At 40.9% G+C, this 19,769-nt stretch overlaps 1 protein-coding gene across 1 annotated transcript; it reads right to left on the reverse strand.

The window, feature by feature from the left end:
- Positions 1-1,803: 1,803 nt before the first annotated feature.
- Positions 1,804-13,851, reverse strand: CMTM6 (CKLF like MARVEL transmembrane domain containing 6). The gene is made up of 4 exons (XM_059846897.1): positions 13,379-13,851; positions 8,431-8,607; positions 7,399-7,494; positions 1,804-5,941 (listed from the first exon to the last, which is right to left on the reverse strand). The coding sequence occupies exons 1-4, from the start codon at positions 13,499-13,501 to the stop codon at positions 5,786-5,788; spliced, it is 552 nt and encodes a 183-aa protein (XP_059702880.1). The 5' UTR covers positions 13,502-13,851; the 3' UTR covers positions 1,804-5,785.
- Between the last annotated feature and the right edge of the window lie 5,918 nt (positions 13,852-19,769).

The following is a 19,769-nucleotide window of genomic DNA, read 5'->3' on the forward strand; positions in this document are numbered from 1 at the left end:
TCCATTCCTCTCCCACCTGTGATCCACAGGCCTTTCACTGAAAACCACAGCATAATACAGACCACAAAGTTCTCCAAGATTGCAGTGCAGTGTTTCAAGTGCGGGTGCTGTCATGCAGCTGAAGCTCAACTTGCATTTTTAAAAACATTTATTGGCAGTTACAAAACACAAGTAATGCAAGTAAAACCCTTTCAAACTGCTCAGGCAAAGAATCTCCCTGGGACAATACTGATGAGATTATATTGCCAAAAATACTTCATGCTACATATTAAGAAATAGGAAAATTAATGGAAAGAGTATCCCTAAAGTGCGCAGTTCAATTTATAGCCACACTGACAACAGAGGGACATGGAGGCTTCAATCCCACTAGAAATACAGGTGGGAAGAAGACGGAGTCCTTCAGACCAAGTAATTTCAATCCCAGGATCATCTTTGCCCTCTTGTGGACAACCTTCCCTCCTGCAGCTTCTCTGCAGGTTCCTGTGCAGACGGCGGGAACAAGGCAAAATACATTTCTGCCCTTCCCTGCGCTTCCTTCCGCGGGCTAAGAATAGCCATTCCCAACCCAAGGGGCAGCCATGCCCAAAGCCCAGCCAGGCAGTGACCCTCGCTTGGCTCCTGCATGACCGCAGCTGTGTGGGAGAGCAGATGGCTGGTCCTGCTCCTCCCTGTAAGGAGAAAAGCCATCCCAGAGCAAGGAAACACATCTGTGCCTTGGCCGGGGGATGCACAGACAGAGTGACCAGGTGGTGCCTGTGCACTCACAAAGGAAAGCTGCGTGCTACCAGCCCATATTCTACTCTGCTGCACTACTCTCTGTCATTTACAGTGAACCAGCCTGGATTAGGCTCCTGAGAAGCAGGTTGTCATGATTCTAGCAATAACACGACTTAAACTGTGTGGTCCAGCTTCAAATTATTAAATCTAGTGTTTCTGAGTTATTTTCTCATGGTGTAAAATCCACCACTGACATACCTTTCTAATACAACGTTTTGCCTTGATTGTTTTCTTGCATGTAGGTAATTAAAAGCATTTGAGACCTTTTTCCCTTTTGAGTCCTTATGATTACATTCATCTCTGGCAACTTCATCAAAGACACAATTTCATCTTTAAAATTATTTCATCTTTTCATGTTACAAAATAAAAGAAAGCATCCTGTGGCATTCCAGTTTCTGTGCCAGCAATGAGGGAAGCATCATTCTCCTTCTGTGTACAAGACAACCACCAGGTAATAAGTAATCTGTAGGATTATGAAACAAAATGTGCTCCCCTGCCAAAAAGCAAAACATGCAGGTTTGCTTCCTTTTCCTCACCCCTTACCACTGACAATCAGCCAAACAATTTTTTAAAGATCAAGCAGCTCTCCCTCAACCAAGGAGGTCAGTGACCTCCATTTTTCTACACCAGAATAAATTATTTGCTCTCAACACCTTTTGCTAGGTTGTGCTCCTTCCTTTAGCACGTCTGCTCCTTTATTTTTTCAGTTCCATGTAATCAAGACCATAGGAAGCAGCACCTGATTATGCTTCTCACAGGAACTTACAGACCACACATAAAAGCTACTGCAAACTACTTAGGCTGGACCCTGTGGTCAGGGGCAATACTGACCTTATTAGATCTTTTTTTCCTGGGAACTTTTAGTGAGAATATCCAGCCAGTTGGACCCTCTTCCCCAGGAACAGGCAAACACAATGCAAGCTCTTTCCTCCAAACCAGGAACAAAAGAATGATGTTATTTCCTATGGCCAGTTTTGGGAGAAGTACATAGCAACACCAAATCACAGCAGCAAAAACAAGGAACACTTATTTACTAAACCTTTATTTAAAAAAATGATTACAAATATTTTATAAAGTTCCTTAGATCAAGAAAACATAATGTGTTAAAAAAGATCACAGGTTTAGGATGATAAAAAAATATTCAAGCATTAAAGAATTATTTAGATGGAAATTCAAGGCAACACTGGAAACTATAAAATTCTTGCTTTATATATATAAATTCATGTATTATCACCCTGCTTTAATAATAATTAAAAATCACTTAAATTCTTTATGGTATCAAAAGTGACATATAGCTCTGTTCAGCATAAAATTTAATATCCAGAGAGCTGGTTATGTTTACACCAATACACTAAAAAAAAAGATTAATTTCTATCCTAAAGGCACTATCAGCATCTTTATTTGCTACAATTTTATAGAACCTTTGAAAATTTTCACTAAGAATTTCCCTGACGTGTAGAAAGCTTGGTATTTTATTGCACAAATCTGAACGAGGATCACCACGACAGCCATTATGCGAAACCATCTTGTGCTGAGCTCTGAGAATTTCGTGAGATCGTTCACTGCTCTTTCAGGTTGGAAGGTGCAAAGATAGAGCTCACCTGTAACAGACCACAACCCTTCCCTGCTCTTTTCAAGCACAGGGTACAATTCCTTCCCATACTCAGAACCAAAAGGCACTGGCAGCACTGTGATTTTACCGTGAGCTAAACATCAAACACAAAAATCAACACTCACAATGCCCAGTACAGATCTTCAGAGCAGAAATTCACAGTCCAGCCAGACAAGTTCAGACGTATCTTGAAAAATCCTCTCCACTGATTCTCAAGGCACTGCAAAAAAGCCTTGAAAGTGGCTGCAGAGCCTTAACCTTGACAGGTTCAGCTGGAAAACACCAAAGCTGAGTGTCCGAGCAGGCTCCAACACCACTGCCAAGCACTGTGGTGAAGAATGGAGAAGACAATCCCCAGACAGATGTAATGGGCCAGCTGCTTCTTTCCAACAGGCTTTACTACCAGTTATGATGTACAGAGATGTTCACTTTGCCAACAGAAGAAATTTGAGGCAGTTGTATCTAACAGCACTTCTGCCAGAGCTCCTATTGCTCTCCTGAACAATCCTTAATCTGCTTAAGCCAAAATCAGCCACCTTAATGGAAGCAATTTAAATAGGTGGTTTAAATAAGGTTGGCTGATTTCATCAGAAGCAGTTTGGGTAACAAGCAAAGGGCTTTGTTGACAGAGCACGAGGGGTAAGAGGCATCCAGCATACACAGAGAGCTCCTACAGAACCAGACATTTAATCCAGCTCCAACAGCATTCTCTAGGATCAGTCTAATTAAGAGACAGACATTTAAAGCCAGCACCTGACAGCAGAGGCATCAAAGGGGCATGTCAAGACTGCAGACAAGTCTGCTCAGTCACTGCAGCAAAGAAGCCTCTCCCCCCCCTAGACTGGGAGGGCAGAGGACCTAGGAGTGATAAGGAAAGCTAGGATATTGGAAGCTGATAAAGCAGTTTAAAAAAATAACCTCACAGAAGCAGAAAACAGCACATACACACACGCAAATCTGCTTCTCAACTATTTTAAAACAGAGCAAAAACACCTTATGAGGTGCAAGGATTAACAGCACTATCATGCATGTTAGCCAATAACTGGTTTGGAAGCAACATTTTAGGCAACTGCCTTAAACCTATAACCATTCTGTGACTTGCTCCTATATTTAACTACTATGTGACAGACTATGGCCAGATAAACTGCCAAGGCCAGGAGATGACTTTACAGATCCTTTCTGTATTTCCAAGAATGGATATCAGTAACACATCACTTAGGTGGGGAAAAGCCTATAGAAAAAAAAAAAAAAACAACCAAAACCCAGACTTCCATTAACTCATCTTCAGGCTGAGAAAAATAACAGGAGAAATTACCTCAAGATAAAAGTCCTTTCATGGTGCTGCATTGCTTAATAAACACTTAGCAGCACAGTGTTGCTCTTACACTGTATTTACAGCTAACAATTACAGATGAAGATTTAAAGACTATAGACATTTTGGTGTGAAAAAAAATTCAGCAGGACTCTAGGCAATAAAAAGAAACCAAAACAAGACTGTTGGAATGTTACTTATATGGGCATGGTCCCCAGAGTAAGATATTACAGATCATAGAGGAGATATTTCTCATTATGGATATTTTGTATCACTAGTAACACTGCTTGTAAACCAAACATCTCTAATCTACCCAGTTATCAGAGACAGCTACAGCAAGCACTGACTGAAATCAGATTTTAGTGCAAACAGACACTAATAAATACAAGAAAAAAAAAAAAAAGCCAGCCAAAGAGCATTTCTTCTTTACAACATAGAAAATTCTATGAGGGAAAGTATCTCTTCTATGCATAGTTCTAAAACCAAACTGTGGCTTTAACTTGGTGCTTCACACCACCCAGCAGAATTTGGCATCCTCCAAGCAAAGTGTAGTGTTAGGCTTAAGTCTCAGGCCATAGAGAGACAGAACATCACAAAATCACACTCATCAGAAAGTGGCAGCAATGGGGAAAAAAAACCAATTTTGACTTGCTATTACAGTCTTTTGTCTTAAAACAGCTTCCTCTTCCTTTCCTAAACACAGCTCAGGCAGTTTCTGGAGGGCTTGGTCTCAATGCTGCCACATTAGGTTACAGGACTGGGAACACACCAGGTTGGGATATCGGTGAAATGCACTTAATGCTTGGGAGACACAGCAAATGTCTCAAGCACTCAATCAGGTTTTTCTCATTTGCTTTGGTATTTTGGAACATCTCCTGGCTTACAGTAATTTGCTCAGCTTTTGAAAGCTTTCCTCTTAAGAGAGGCACAGCAGTCTTGCTTTTACCTCAGACATCAGAAAAATGCTTTTTCAGCACTTCATTTCTTTTACAGCAATCAACATCTGGTCGGACACATCGTCACTTTTCTGATACGTGTCCCATCAGTAGTTTTCCTTGCAGTCCTACAGACTGTTGCTTGCAAAACAAATCAAGGGGACAAGTGCTCATTTACCTGTTTACCAACAGATTTAGTCAGCAGCAAGGAGTCTCAAGCTACTGCCATATCCATAAACACAGAAAATGGTGAGGTTTAAAACCATTCTGGCAAAACTTAGCATTATCTATACATAAACAAGCTGCATATGGCATTAACCTTGCAAGTAATATTCACCAGGGTAGAACCAACATGCTCTAAGGTTTTTTCCATTCACATTCAGATTGCTGCTTCTGGGGCTGCTTCATGTAAAACATTTATTCTTTATCTTATTCCTCCCACTGCTGGCTTTTCAAGTTTCTTCCTGCAAATGTTACAGCTTTTGAAACCATCTGAAAGAACATTCTGGCATACAAGTCCAAATTTTGACAATCATGGGGTGCAAAACTGTCTCCTCAATATACCACTTACATTACCTTCCCCATAAACTCCCTACAGTCACTATACCATTAAACTGATCTCCACAGACAGAACTGAGACACAGGAATAATAAAAAACAACCCAAAAACCCTTACTTAAGGATAAAGATTCCTGTAAATTCCAGTTAGGTATCCCTTTTGCATTCAGTTTCACCAAGTGCAAAAATGAATTCTGCTGTCCTAATTTTTAACTCGCAACAAAAACATCTGGTCTATTTAACCAGGACGTATCTTTAGGTTATAGCTCAGAATTTATGCCTCAGACATTAACCTTTAGTAGTCATCTCTGTCAAAATCAAATCAGCACACTACTGTCCTGAAGTTATTCTGTTTAGACCCAAGGTTTTTTAGTGCCTGTCATCCCAGCAGGTGGCAGGACCAGGTACCTTAGAACATGATGCCCAAAATACCATTACCTGACCAAGAATACATAAAAATTTGTGATGAGAAATGTGTACAAAATCGACTAGAAGAAAGAAACAGAAGTTGTTACCTACAGTGCACTGAAAGTTCATTTTAGTTTGCTCCAATTAAAAAAAAAAATTTTAAAAAAAAAAAAAATTCAGGAAGTTATCGTTGTTTATTCAGTGGCTGATTTTCTGTGGCACTCAGAGTGTTACCAGGCTTTTCAGGGCGTCCATCGATGTTCTGTTTTTGTTTTCGCCTGAGACAGAGCTCTATACCAAATTCAGCTGCAAATGCAGAAGTTGCAAAAAATCCAAATACCTGCGAAAAGGACAGAAATATGTGATTTCAAAATGCATAAACAGTAATAGTATTTATTCTAACACTGTTTGGAAAGATTCACTGTACCATTTTATACACATTAATAACACTTATTGAGATTACAGTCCTCCTTAAATCAATAGTTTCATTTAAATTAGACATAGATCAGAAATCATAATTCTAGCACATTCATTGTGGAAGTTTTTACAGTTGTCATTCTTTGAATCAAGTGTGAACCTTATACTGTGTTCTAATCAACCTTTAATAGCAAAACTTTAGTTAAAAATTAGTTGCATTGCCAAAATCAGTTATTAAAATAGCATAGCATGTAGCAGACTATTTATCCAAGAGAGGATAATTGATGAGAGTAAATGAAGAATAACACACAGATGATGAAGGAAGACAAGATCTGCAGAGCCTGGGTCAGCAAGGGAGAATGAAATGACATTTTGTGAATGACATTTTGTTACCAGTCATGGAAAGATGAGAGGTGGTAAAGAGAAGGCAGCTTTTTTCAAACAAGAAAAGAAACATATGCATTATTCTAACTCTACCTAAATTTCACACAACTGGTTTGGACCAAAGTAATTTGACATTAATGAGTATTAAATCACAGTAGTTTTTAATTTTCCTGTACCAAAAAAAGCAAAGCTGACACATAATTTATGCTCCAACTATTAGGTCTAAATAGATCTACATCACATAAGATGACTATACAAAAGTGTGTATCTCTAATAGCTGATGCTGCCATGGAACAGAATTATCTTGCTTTCTTTTCCACATAATTTCTTCTCATTCAAGAATTTGATCTTTTAAACTCACATGTTCACAATTCCGAGGTTACTCAAAAGAAGTATTCAAATGACTAGGGAATTTTGACATCGACAGCATCCCAAAAGCCCCTTTAGTGCCTTGCCCTGAGCCTCCTGAGTGTTCCTTAGGAGATGAATGCCCTGTTGCTCTACTATTTCTGTCACTGAGGAATCTGCTGCTCTTATTGTAATTGTGCAAGTCAGTGTTGCCCACATGTGCTCTGTAAAAGCAAAAGACAGGATTTCTTGATGACTTTGTGGCGGGGTAACATTATGAAAAGACAATTGAGGAAAAACAGAAATTTCAGAAGCAGTGTATCACAGAACTGGACAAGCTTCAAGAGATGACAATGTTAAACAGCAAGAGATGACAGGAAATAATGCAAATCCGAGGAAGCAGGCAAAAGGTGGGAAGCTGCAAGGGCACACACAACTTTCCAGCAACCCTGAGGAATGCCAGCTCTTTGAATTTCCTATGGTAAGTTTCTGGAAGATCTGAAATAGCTAATTCCTCCTGAAACATCACAATGCATGGAGCTCAATTCCCTGCCTAGTTTCTTCTCTGCAAATTGAGTGACGTTTAGAGGGCAGAGAAAATAATATACCAGATAAATACAAAGTAAATCTTGCCATTTTAAGACTTACACATGCAGCAATTTCATCAGGGTCAGAGCAGGTTGCAGAAAACAGTATTGATGCTAACAGAAAACAGGCACCTATGACCAGCACAGCCCAAAAATTCTGCAAATATATATAAAAATATATATATATAATTTAACTGTAGATGGGTTACCTAAAAAGAACAAACATCATAACAACAGATGAGTTGTGAATTTATGTTTTGATACTTTGATGCTAGTGGAAGCTTCAGAAAATACATTTGACAACTAAATTCCAAATGACATTCAACATTATCAGCTATTTAAACAGCATTATCAGCTATTTAAAGGTGTCTGCCTTTTTTTTTTTTTTTGTATTTTTTAAGTATTTAATTAGTTTTATCTAACCTTTTTTCACCATCAAATTCAAGCTCAGGACAACCATGGTAGCTATGTTCCTTATATAAAACATTTAAGAAATCAGAAAACCATAAGTAAATGTGCTCATTCAAACGTTTTACTACACTCCCTTATCTGTACCTTCCCATAAAGACACCACTGTTTGCTCTGAAGGCACACAGGAAGGGACACTTGTGAGATGGAATAACGATCCTACTGACTTTACAGAGCAACTTTCTTGCACTGCTGGATCATCTGAAGTATGAAGCCATAAACTGTAAGAAGCTATGATTATTGCCAAAAAGGAGGTAGTTTACACCCAGTAGGGAAACAGATAGGGTAAACATATAAATTATTTTTTTTTAATTGCAAGCATCATGCTGCTGGTAAACTGTATTCCATGTGCGTCCAGATCTGCAATAGCTATGCTGTAGTATTAGCAGCATTAATGTGGAAAGACTCTTCCACACAAGTCCTAAAATCCTGCAGGTAGCCAGCTTTGACAAATATGTCAATATAAACTCTCAAAGTTGGCATTTTTAAGCTACAAAATACTTTAATCTACCCTTTACATGGAAAAGAAAAGGAGATTCATTTTGCATAGGCTTTTTACTCGACAGCAGACTTTTTGCACTTAGAAGAAAAGGTTTGTTTTTCAAAACAAAAAAAGTTTTCTTACCAGTTTCTGCACTTTATCTTCCCCCAGTGATTCATACAAATCAGTGCAATACACACACAGAATCAGCAGGCTCAAAAGAAAGGCACTGCAGCTTATGAATTCAAAGAAGTAAAGTCCACTACAAGTGATGCATTCTTCCACAAGTTCTTCACAAACTACAGCCACAAAAGAGAAAATCTGCAAACAAATAACAGGCTTGAGTTGGATCAAGTCTCTAACATCTTCAACAAACAGACATCTCTGATAGGAAGATTAATAAAGCTAGCTGTGACAAAAATTCTCAATCTACGAAGAGTTTGGGGAAGTGCCGCACTATTTCCTTACAGACAGAAATAATTATACAATGACATGGTTTACACTTGGTTGTTAAAGGTGGTCCATAAAGTACACTCAGGTAAGCTGAGCACACAGCCAAACAGAGGCTTCTTGATTAGACAGACAAGATTCCTGTTTTGTGGTTTTGCACACCTGCCAGTTTGACGCAGCCGAGGCAGCATGGAGAACACACATCCTGCAAAGTGCTGCTGCTCACTACATACAGCTGCACTCAGTTCTGTATGTAGTTGGGTTCAGGGCAGTGGGGGAAACTGGACAGCCCTGACACACTCAACTACCTCCCTTAAAGTTCACAGCTGATGTTACCTCACTTGATAAAACTTCAGAGAAAGTCCATGAACCCAACACTCACATGCTTGTGACCCAGTAATGACAGAAGCTCAACTGCTCTTGTAGGAACTGAAACCTTACACTGTGTTCAAGCATGTTGGACAATGTTTAATCTATGCAGAGGTCTTCACCTTCCTGCCAGAGTGTGTTTTGAGAAAAGAACGTGACTTTCTTCCTATACAGTCACCATATCCCTGCTGCTGGATTTTCTACTATTTTATTGTACAAGAAAGAATATTGCTTTATTTAAAAAATAAATTTCGCTTATTTTGGCCACTTCTTGCCAGTTCCTTCATCCCATGAATAGCACCATTTCCTTCATCTCATAAACTTGGCATAGCTTTACAGATCTTCGTAGTAAGGAGTTCACCAAATTAAAATGAAACCATGAGCAGGAATCAGACTGGGTCATAGAACTGAGACTGATATGAGAATGACAAACGTATTTTTAATAAGAGTATGTAGGCAATAAAGAGGTTGACAGTTCTTTGTTTAAAAAAAAAAAAATCTAAATTTAAGATTCAAAATTTTTCTTGGAAAATAACCACCAGTCTTTAGTTTCAGTTTTCTCACAGTAAAAACAAGAACAACAATTTAGCAGTAGGAAGTGTAAATTCCCCTTACTAAGCCAGGTCTCAGAAGAGCACTTCAGAGAACCACATTTTGGAAATGCAACAATATAAACAGGAGCTCAGAAAGGGAAAGAACAGGAGCTGGGAAACATCAATATTACTATCAGGCCTTCACATGCTCCTTTCTCTCCCACAGTGGCTGGCAACACAAACTTCTCAGCAGCCCTTGCATCTAAACCAGTGAACTACAATATCAGTCCAGGAATGTTTTAAACTCTGACTTTCCAGTTTTTATGTTTTGGGTTTTGGGGTTTTTTTCGTTGGTTTTCTTTTTTTTTTTTTCCTAAAGATGGGCTTATAGCTGCATCCAATGAATTTTCAATTTCACATTTTTCACAAGGTCAGCTGTGAGATAGCACTGTACATGAAAACTTATCTCTTTTTCTAAGCACTGGAAATGGAAAGTCATCACTTTCACTTGGGCTGAAACAGAGCAGAAAGAAAATAAACTTGTCCTTAAAAGAAAGTATATGTCCAGATAACAATAATATGATCTAAATAGCTGAAAAAAGCTTCTCCACTGAGTGTACAAGTTGAAAAACATCCCACTCAAAGAGCAGTTATAAAGGGTTCAGTGTCAAATAACTGAGATTTACCAAGTACAATCCTGTGTGGGACTTGTCGATATTCAATTTTTTTATTAATAAGCTGAGTAATAAAATAGAGTACATCAATTTAAAAAAAGTTGGCTTGAAGAACTTTGAATAAGTGCTTCGATTAAGTTAATGTATCAGCAGCACATTTATAAGATGCCAGAGAGCTCTGCTTGGATTTCTTTACTTGCTCTTTGATATCACTTCCAGGAAAAAAAAGTATTCCTCTGTTGTCCTACTACCACCAAAAAATGAAAGTTTTCAACACCAAAAGCATTGTTGGAGAAGCAGTTGTTCTGTATTTTTTTATTTGTCCTGTCTGTATAGACACCAGAAATTAAACATCTTCATCTGTCTCTTACCAGCAAAAAATTATTCATTGATACTGACATTACTGTTGGAAGCTTCTAAACAAATATCAATTTTAATAAGATTTAACAAGTGAATTGCTACAAAAAATTTAACAAATGAATTGCTACAAAAATAAAGCAGATCAATGAACTTGCCAACAATCCTGTGAAGATGCTTGGCATCTGGGAGATACTGGGATTCCCTGTACAAAATCTCTGTTGCACAATTCAGGCTACTACAGGACATTAAAAGTTCAAAAAGGAGCTGATTTTTAAGCCTGAATTACAGTTTTCCTTTCCAGCTACCGCATTTTGAATCAAGTTAAACAATAGTCGATGACAACTTGTCCTGCTTTAAGTAAGAATTTGTTTCTAGCTCAATCTTGGCACAATACACATTGTGCCATTTACCTTTGTGCTGAATTTGAACCAGTCATGGACTAACAAAAGCATTCCACCTATTAAAAAAAAAAAAAAAAACAAACAAAACCAAACCACAAAACAACAACATTCTAGAAACCTGTGCAATAACGTGCCTCCCAGCATCCTTTTGGCACTCACATTTGTGACTTTTAGCAGTGACATTTTCCTTGTTTCATTTGATCAAAAGAACTGGCTAAGGTTACAGAGCATGCCATTATTTATCTGAAGAAAAGTATTTCTTAGGTCTAGAAGCCAGTTTTCTGCAGGTGATTTCAGGGTGTTTTATAAAACCCTTGATCACCTCTACAATGAACAGAGCCCACTTTCTGACTGCAACACCCTGTTTAGCAGTCCTTGGGAGCAATTATCAGGGCACAATCCCAGTAACAACCACTGCTGTAACACAAAGCCAAAAGGTAATGACCATCACTGACATTTCCAAAATCAACTCTTTCCCAGAACTGGGACCTTTTACTGCAGAGAGAGACGGAGGCTTCCACCTTCAGGACTTTCCGGGGCTTGTTTAAAGTGTCTTGACTCAGACCTCTGCATTTTGATAAAGGTTACAAAAAAGGAGGGAAAAATGTTGGAAATTAGAAGGGTGAACAACTATAACTCCATTTTCTTTTTCCTCTCACTGACTAACAGGTTCAGGCCACAAACTGTTGCTTTTTTAAGAACATGTCAAGCAGCTATTCATCCTGCCTAGGATAATAATAAATTTTCTTTTTTTCTACTTAGAAAGCAGTTTAAATAATTAAACAGTTTAAGGCTTTGGTACATCAGTAGATTTGCCTACATAATCACTTATTTTATTTTAGTCAATGAACCTATTCGTATAAACGTTCTGCTTGTCAGGGAGCAGAACCCAGCAGATCTTGCTTTAATAATCTCCAGTAGATGAATTAAAAGTTTATGTTCCATTATATTTATTTAAAGCATTCTTGGCTGTGATTTTTTTTAAACACTCTTAGAAAACTTTATTTTTGGCAGCGTTACCACTTTACAAACACTTAAGAATATTACATTTCTGGTTGAGGGTTTTGACTGTGTGTGAGATGAAGCTTAAAACCCAAATGTCCTCTTTTCTGCAATGGTGAAGTAACGAGAAAGGGTTGGAAATCACCTACAATTCCTGTGAACATGACACATCTGATTAAAAAGCCACTGTGTTGGCTGCAAAATGCAGGCTGACACACATTTGCAGTCAGCTGCCCTTTACCACCACGGGTTTCACTCATTTCCTGCTAGTACATAAGAGTGATGCTCCTCACATCCTTATCAGCAGTCACACTGGTACATTTGTGAAGAGCCCACCACCAAACACTGAACAGGACCTTGCAGCAGGAGCCCAACCACTTGATTCAGGAGCAACAATATGTATAAAAGACAGAAAATAAGCCTTTTATTTCCTGGTGAGCCCAGGGCTGCCTGACATGATGTCTCATGCAATAGGCCACCATGATTACAGGTTTCTGGTGCAATTTTCTACCACAAATCATGGGAGAAATAGGCTTCTTAATTTTAGCATGGACAGCACAGACTAACAGACTTAGAATGAGCTACAGGAGCTGCAAGAGAGGAAGGTCTAGACTAGAGCTCATTACCCAGCAATGCCCTTCCCAGTTCTACTGCCCTACGGTGAGGCTCAACCAAAGGCTTCTTCCTCCTTTTTTCATACAATCCGGCCCTCAGAAGAAAGCGCTACATTTCCTGTGAGGCTTCCCTCTCATTTTGAGCCAGGGTGGGTGGTGTTTAAGGTCAGGAGGCAGCTGGACCACGGCGGCTGCAGCACCGAGCCTCGGGCGCACGACGCCGGCACCATCCGGTGTCGGCACCTACTCCTGCAGCTCGGACAAGAGGAAGGAACACTCCCACCAGTTCCCCACCATAAACCACTCTGAACTAGCATTATAAGGCACCACGCCAGCTTTCCACCTGATTTACAGGTCTGCACAACTTTAGTGACTCCATGCCACGTCCTAAGTCAGGACACCTTCCCGACAGGCAGAATCCATTCCCTCGAAGCCTGCGCGCGGCCATCTCCTCAGCCTGCCCTGGTTCACCGAGGAGTTTAATTTTTAAGCGGCAGGGGACCGTCCTAAGCCGAAGGTCACCACAACACACTCGTTTCCATCCCAGACTGGGGCACCCCCGCCCCGCCGGGCTCAGCCCCGGGAGAGTGTAAGTCTCTCCCCGGCCCGGGGGGCAGCCATCCTGCCAGGGGGGCTCCCTCCGCGCCAGGCCCGGCACGTCTCGCACGGCGAGGGGAGGAGGCACTCACCGTCTGGACCACCTTGACTGGCAGCCGCCATCCCCGCAGGTGCCGCAGGGTGCAGCCCAAGGGGAGGCGGCGGGGCGTCCTCGCCTCCGGTTCCGTGGTCTCGTTGTAGACGTTGCCGTCCATGGCCGGGCCGGGGCGCCGGCTCCCAGCTGGAATAAACCGAAAGCAAAAGGGAGGCGGGCAGGGCGTCTTCGCCTCCGGTTCCTTGGTCTGGTTGTAGGCGGAGCCGTGCCCCGTGGCCGGGCGGGGCCGTCGGCTCCCAGCTGGGAAACAGTTCAAGAAAGTGGTCGGGAGGTTGGAAGATGCCTCCGGTTCCGTGGTCTGGTTGATGCCGTTCTCTGTGGCCGGGCAGCCGGCTGTCAGCTGGGAAAAACCGAAGGGAAAAGGGCGGCGGGCGGGACGGGAGCGGGAAGGGCGAGAGGCCCCGGGGAGCCCGGGGGCCCCGGGGGGCGGCGGTTGCACCGGCCGTTGGTCCCGGCGGGACAAAGGCGCTGCCGGCGGCGCCCTCCTCCCCCTAGCGGCCGCGGGCGGGAGCGTGAGGGACGGCCCGGACCGCGGGGCCCCCTCACGCCCGGCCTGGCTCAGTTCGCCAGCCGGGGCTTGGTAAGTAAAGTTTACACGAGTATTCACTTGTCACACGAGATTGCGGTATCAAAAGAGGGGGTTTAAGCCAAAGCTTTGCCTGGTTACATTCACATAACCAATTAGGTTGGAAAAACCCTCTGAGATCATCGAGTCCAGCCTATGACCAAACACCAGCACAGTGTCAACCAGACCATGGCAGTGAGTGCCACATTTAGTCTTGCCTTAAATACCTCCAGGGACAGTGACTCTGCCACCTCCTTGGGCAGTCCATTCCAGTGTCTAATCACTCTTTCTGTGAAGAAATTCCTCCTAATGTCCAATCCAAACCTTCCCTGGGTGCTGCTTGAGGCTATGTCCTCTTGTCCTGTCATGAGTTGTCTGAGAGAAGATCCTGACCCCCATCTTGCTACAACCTCCTTTCAGGCAGTTCCAGATATCAGCAAGGTCACCCCTGAACCTCCTTTTCTCCAGGCTAAACAACCCCAGCTCCCTCACAGGACTCGTGCCCCAGACCTTCACCGGCTCAGCTGCCCATCTCTGGACACACTTCAACACCTCACTGTCCTTCCTGAATTGAGAGGCCCAGAACTGGACAGAGCACTCGAAGTGTGGCCTCACCAATGCTGAGTACAGGAGAAGAATCATTGTCTTTGAAGACATTCCTTGTTGTCATTGAGAGAAAATACTTATGTCGCCAAGCCTCTTCTAATATACTCCCATACCTTTGCCCAGGTCAGCTTTTAAAAGTGGCCTACTAAGAGTAGATTGAACCTTTTATATGTAAGCAAAGGTGTGTTATGTTTGCTTCTATATTATTGATGTATTACCCACAGAGCTATTATGGTCCTTTGTAGCCAAGTTCGATTATACTTGTTTAAATTCAAGGAAATGGAAGATTGCTACAGGCTGAAAAAGAGGAGATTTGCTTGCTTAAGGTTAGCTGTAGAGAAACAGATTCCCTGCTTAAGGAACAGGTCAGTCTGTCAGATACTGCTTCTCTTTGGGAACCACACAGTGTAGTGGGAATGTGCTACAGAGCCCCATGAGGCTGGGGCTGCTTTTAGCTCTGCCAGGACACCCCCTTAACCAGGCAGATGCAGAAGTATGGGCCAGACCAAAGCAGCTGGGCCATGCTCCCTGCTGAGTGTCTACCAGCAGGCCCTGTGCTTCTCCCAGTAAGAAAGCACAGTCCAGGGGAATACATGGTGTCACTAGGCAGGATCATACAGACCTGCCACTGTCAAAAACAATGCTTGGCTGCAGGAATTGGCTTGGGAGGCAAATGAGTAGGGCAAGTCCTGTGATTCCCCAAGGCGTGGGCATTTCCTCTAAAACAAATGAGGTATCACCATGGGTGTGCCCCAGCTTCTGCCTGGGACTGGGGTGAGTCTAACACGGCTCTGTTGGCAGCATCCCAGACTACAGGACTGAGCAGGTAGGTGTAGTCAGGAACATTTGCTGTTACTGCTTATAATTTCCCAGTGCCTTCACTATCTTTTTTCACACTAGTACATTATAAATTAGATTACATTACAGAAGCTGGCATCATCTCTTCTGAAGGAAATTTCCTTCTTGTTTTGTTTTCTTCCTTGATAATATTTCACAACTGGCTGAATAACTCCAAAGCCACAAAGCATATGTCTAGGCTATACTGTGGTCTGACAGAGACAGGACTTAACCGAGATAGAAGCAGCTGTCAGGTCTTTTAGGATGTTCAGTAGCATCTAAGGCTATTTTGTAGCCCTTCTCTTGTGAGTCTTTAGAATGCCTTCATGCAGCATTGCTAGATTATGAATACAGATGTTAGTACTGAAGACAACTGTCTTGAGGACAGACTGCTTTTCAAGGAGCCACAAAAACATGTGTATATGTAATGTGTATATGTATATAATATAATATAATATAATATAATATAATATAATATAATATAATATAATATAATATTTATAATAGTATAAATATAATAATATTATTTTATTTATTTAATATTATTAATAATATTATATTTATTTATTTATTATACTATAATAAATATTAATATAATATAATATAATATAATATAATATAATATAATATAATATATAATATGTATAATATACATATATACATAATGTATATATGTACATGTGTATATGTATTTCCTCTCCAGGAAATACATATCAACAATGCATGAATGATAAAGGTTAGCTTGCCATTTAGAGCCTAACTTATTGAGGCCAATTTACTTTTTTTTTTAATGAGAGGTTAAGGAAAAGTGAAACTACAGCAAAGCTAGGGAATTTTAAGGTCATGTGACAGAGAAGGAATGAAAACTGGACAACAGCATAGCAGTTGGTATCTTGAAAATACTTAAAGCATTATATTATGCTATTCTTCACAGAAGTACAGCAGGTGTTCCTCACCCTTTTTATCACACTAACCTTCCAGTACAGTATTTTTCCTTTAAAGAGGGGATTAAAACAACAATTACTGTAAGTAACAATAGGGTTTAATGCCAATAACAGTAAGTGGCTGTGATGTGATGGAAATCCCATTCCAGGTATACAGCTGTATGGTTATGTGCTCCACCTGACAGTTTTCCAGAAAAAGAAGTCTTTTGCACCCTGCCACAGCCTCTGCTGGATTGGCAGGAGCAGAGCTAAAGGCAGGACATGGTGCCAGAGAAGCAACTCCATGGTTAGATGCTGAGCATCTAACATCTCCAGACAGCCAGGCACAGAGAGGGACAACAGTGGAAGCAGATTAGTGATGAGTGATCTGCTTTTCTACCTCATTACATCTCCTCCAAGACACCCTCCATAGTGACCAAAAAGCAATACCAACAGAGAAAGCCCCCTCACTAGAGGAGATGGCAGTGTACACAGTATAGCTGTATGACAGTCGCCACTTCTTGCCCCCATGTTAAAATAATTTCCAAAACTGTGACTGGAGTTCTTTGAAGCAGTTGAGTAAATGCCAGCTACTGCAATAAGGGGGCTTCAGGCCTCAGCTGCGTTGCTGTTTTCATCAAGTGAGCCCCAGTGGCTCTTTGGCACGCACTGTGTGCTGTGTCACAGTGAAACACTAAAGCCTGAGTCCCTCACACTCAGAATTGGCAGCACTGGCCTCATGAATTCATGTTCTCCTTTTCTCACTTTCATAAATGCAGTTATGGGGTTCTTTGCTTTTCTTGCCAGAAGGCAAGGAAGAAGGAAGTAGAAAAATGGGAAAGCAGCTTGGAAGCCCAAACCACTGAAAGACAGACTTAGTTTCATTGGAAGAGTGATGAGGACGAGGAAGAAGTGTGTGTTACTGCACAATTCAGGGAGCTCCATTGAAGACAGCATGTCTGAGGCACATCTCCCTCCTTCATTTTGATGTTCTCAAAACATCAAATCTCAATATATTCTGTTCAAGACTATCCCCATGTATTACATGAAGTAAATACAGCATGATTAGCTAGCAAATGGAATATTCCAAGTACTGCAACAATGAACTCAGAGAAGACTTCAATGTGTTGCATCTGCTGAACTTTCTTTAGCTCTTGAGGCTCTATTTTTGTGCTCAATATCGCAACTGAACTTCACAAACCGTGACACCACACTAAACAGGCTCGAATGTGTGATTTTTAAACAGCTGAAGATGAAGAATTAGCATTTTCAACAGCTATTACTAAGTATCCCTTATGGCAGCAGAGATGAAATCCCCGCACTTTCCAAATGCAAGCTTAGGCTAACTTTTCTCAGTGGTTTTCTGCATGGCACAGAGAAGCGTTAAGCCATGAGGTATTTGATAGGCAACAGTTCTGCTGCTGTAGCTGTCCCACTGCAAACTGTTTGCTCCGCAAGAAGAGACTGCAGCCAAACAGGCAGCAATTCTTGCATTTCAGAAGTATCACTAGAAATTTAAGGTTAATATAGTAGCTAGTACATAAAACCTAAAAGTCATGTGCACGTTCCAGAGATTGCAATTTTCAGCTGAAAAATATGACCTGCCTGGAAATAAAGTGGACATTTACTCAAAAATTTTAAGCTTAAAATTTGCAGAACAGCTTTATTAGAACCAGGATACTCAAAAGAACTGACATGGGAACAGGGTAGACAAGGAGGAAGAGAAGATTTACAAAAATTCCCCTGAAACCTTTTAGATTCAGTGTAATCAGCAACTTGTCTACATTGAACTAGCCCTGAAAGTCTAAAGTTGATTTAGTTGATTTATTTAGCATTTTTTTAGTGTTCGTACTGAAAAGAATTTAAAAAGTATTGTTATTAAAATTGTGCCCTGTAGTTCTTGTATCACCTCTTTGCTTTCTGCATCTAGTCTGAAACTTTGTACCCAACTGCACTGAAGGCACAGAAGAGTCATTGAGAACAAAATTAATGTTATTTGTACTGTTACTCTTTCAAAAAATTGGGGTCATCCCAAACCTAACCCCTCCCCAGCCTAGGGCAAAAAAGTATTCTTGCTAAATTAGCTTCAGTGTTTTCACCCAATTTATTTAATTTGGTGCTTCACTTGATGGTGAAAGGAGAACAGGGAGCAGGGTTTACTGGCACTACCTTTTGTGAAGAGGGCCCTCTGTCACAGAGACTGTTTTGCATTATAGTTGTGGCAAATCCCACCTTAATTGTCTACTCTCACCAAAGCAGGAGTTGGGGGAACTGCAGCTCAAGAGGACAAAGCAACCAGCCCAGAAGCCTTGGTCTCATCAGAGGGAAACAAGAAGCCAAAGACATCAGGTTACACAGAAATATTCTCAGGTATTTTCCTTTTGTGGTAAATTTTCCCCCCAGACAGCATGAGCAGGCTGCAGATAGGAAGTAACAGTAGCATTAAGAGAATTTGAAGGAGGTAAGCAGGCTACTTTAGTCTTTTAGAATGAAAAGGCATGGTAGGGGACAGTCTTTGTGTAAATAAGAATTTAAAAATCAAAACAACCAAAAAACTCCAAAGCTATGGGGGCTTAAGGAAAAACACATTTAGAAGCTTCAAATACACAGAAGTGACATCTGTTTTAAGAAGTGAAATTATAATGAGTCATTTCTAAGGTTTTCCCCCGTCCCAGCCTCCCCAGATAAGGGCATCTGGTGTAATAGCTATTAATGCATCATATGGCCAATTTCCCAGCTTCATAAAAGGTTTTTTGCTTTGATAGATGCTCAAATGAACTAACCTAGAGACTGCAGTTGTCTTTCAAAAATATGGACAATATCCACTAGTTTAAAATGTTGCCCTTAAAATCCAGTTCCACCTTAATGACACATATCACTGCAGTTGTGTGAAAATGGGTCCTGCTTTCATCATCAGAGGATCCTTTTTCTCAAGCACATTCCAAATTCAGTTTCAAGTTTACATAATGAACCTTGACAACTGTTCTGATACTGATGTGTGCCATGCATCCATAATTAGAAGCCTAATTTTTTTCTTCCAAACAATTTACACAGTGGTTCATCAGCAGGTCATGCATTTCCCCATGTGTCCCCCCCAAAACTTTTACTGAACTTTTGCTTATGTCAACCTTTATGTTGACATAAGCAAAATTTTCAGGACTGCAGTTAAAGACATAGCTAAGAACATCCACTGAAACTTCTCAGTCCACAATTCAATCTTCTACTTTAACAAGTGTGCTTAACTTGAGGGAGTTAAGTGCACAACAAAATATATGAATGTTCTTAAATAAATTTAGCTATTTTGAAAATATGGAGGTAACTCAGGTCAAGGGAGGTGATCCTGTCCCTTTACTCAGCCCTAGAGAGGCCACACCTGGGGTGCTGTGTCCAGTTTTGGGCTCCTCAGGACAAGATATGGAGCTTGGATCAGGTCCCTT

This window comes from Haemorhous mexicanus, chromosome 1 (genome assembly GCF_027477595.1).
Source record: "Haemorhous mexicanus isolate bHaeMex1 chromosome 1, bHaeMex1.pri, whole genome shotgun sequence".
NCBI classification, from domain to species: Eukaryota; Metazoa; Chordata; class Aves; order Passeriformes; family Fringillidae; genus Haemorhous; species Haemorhous mexicanus.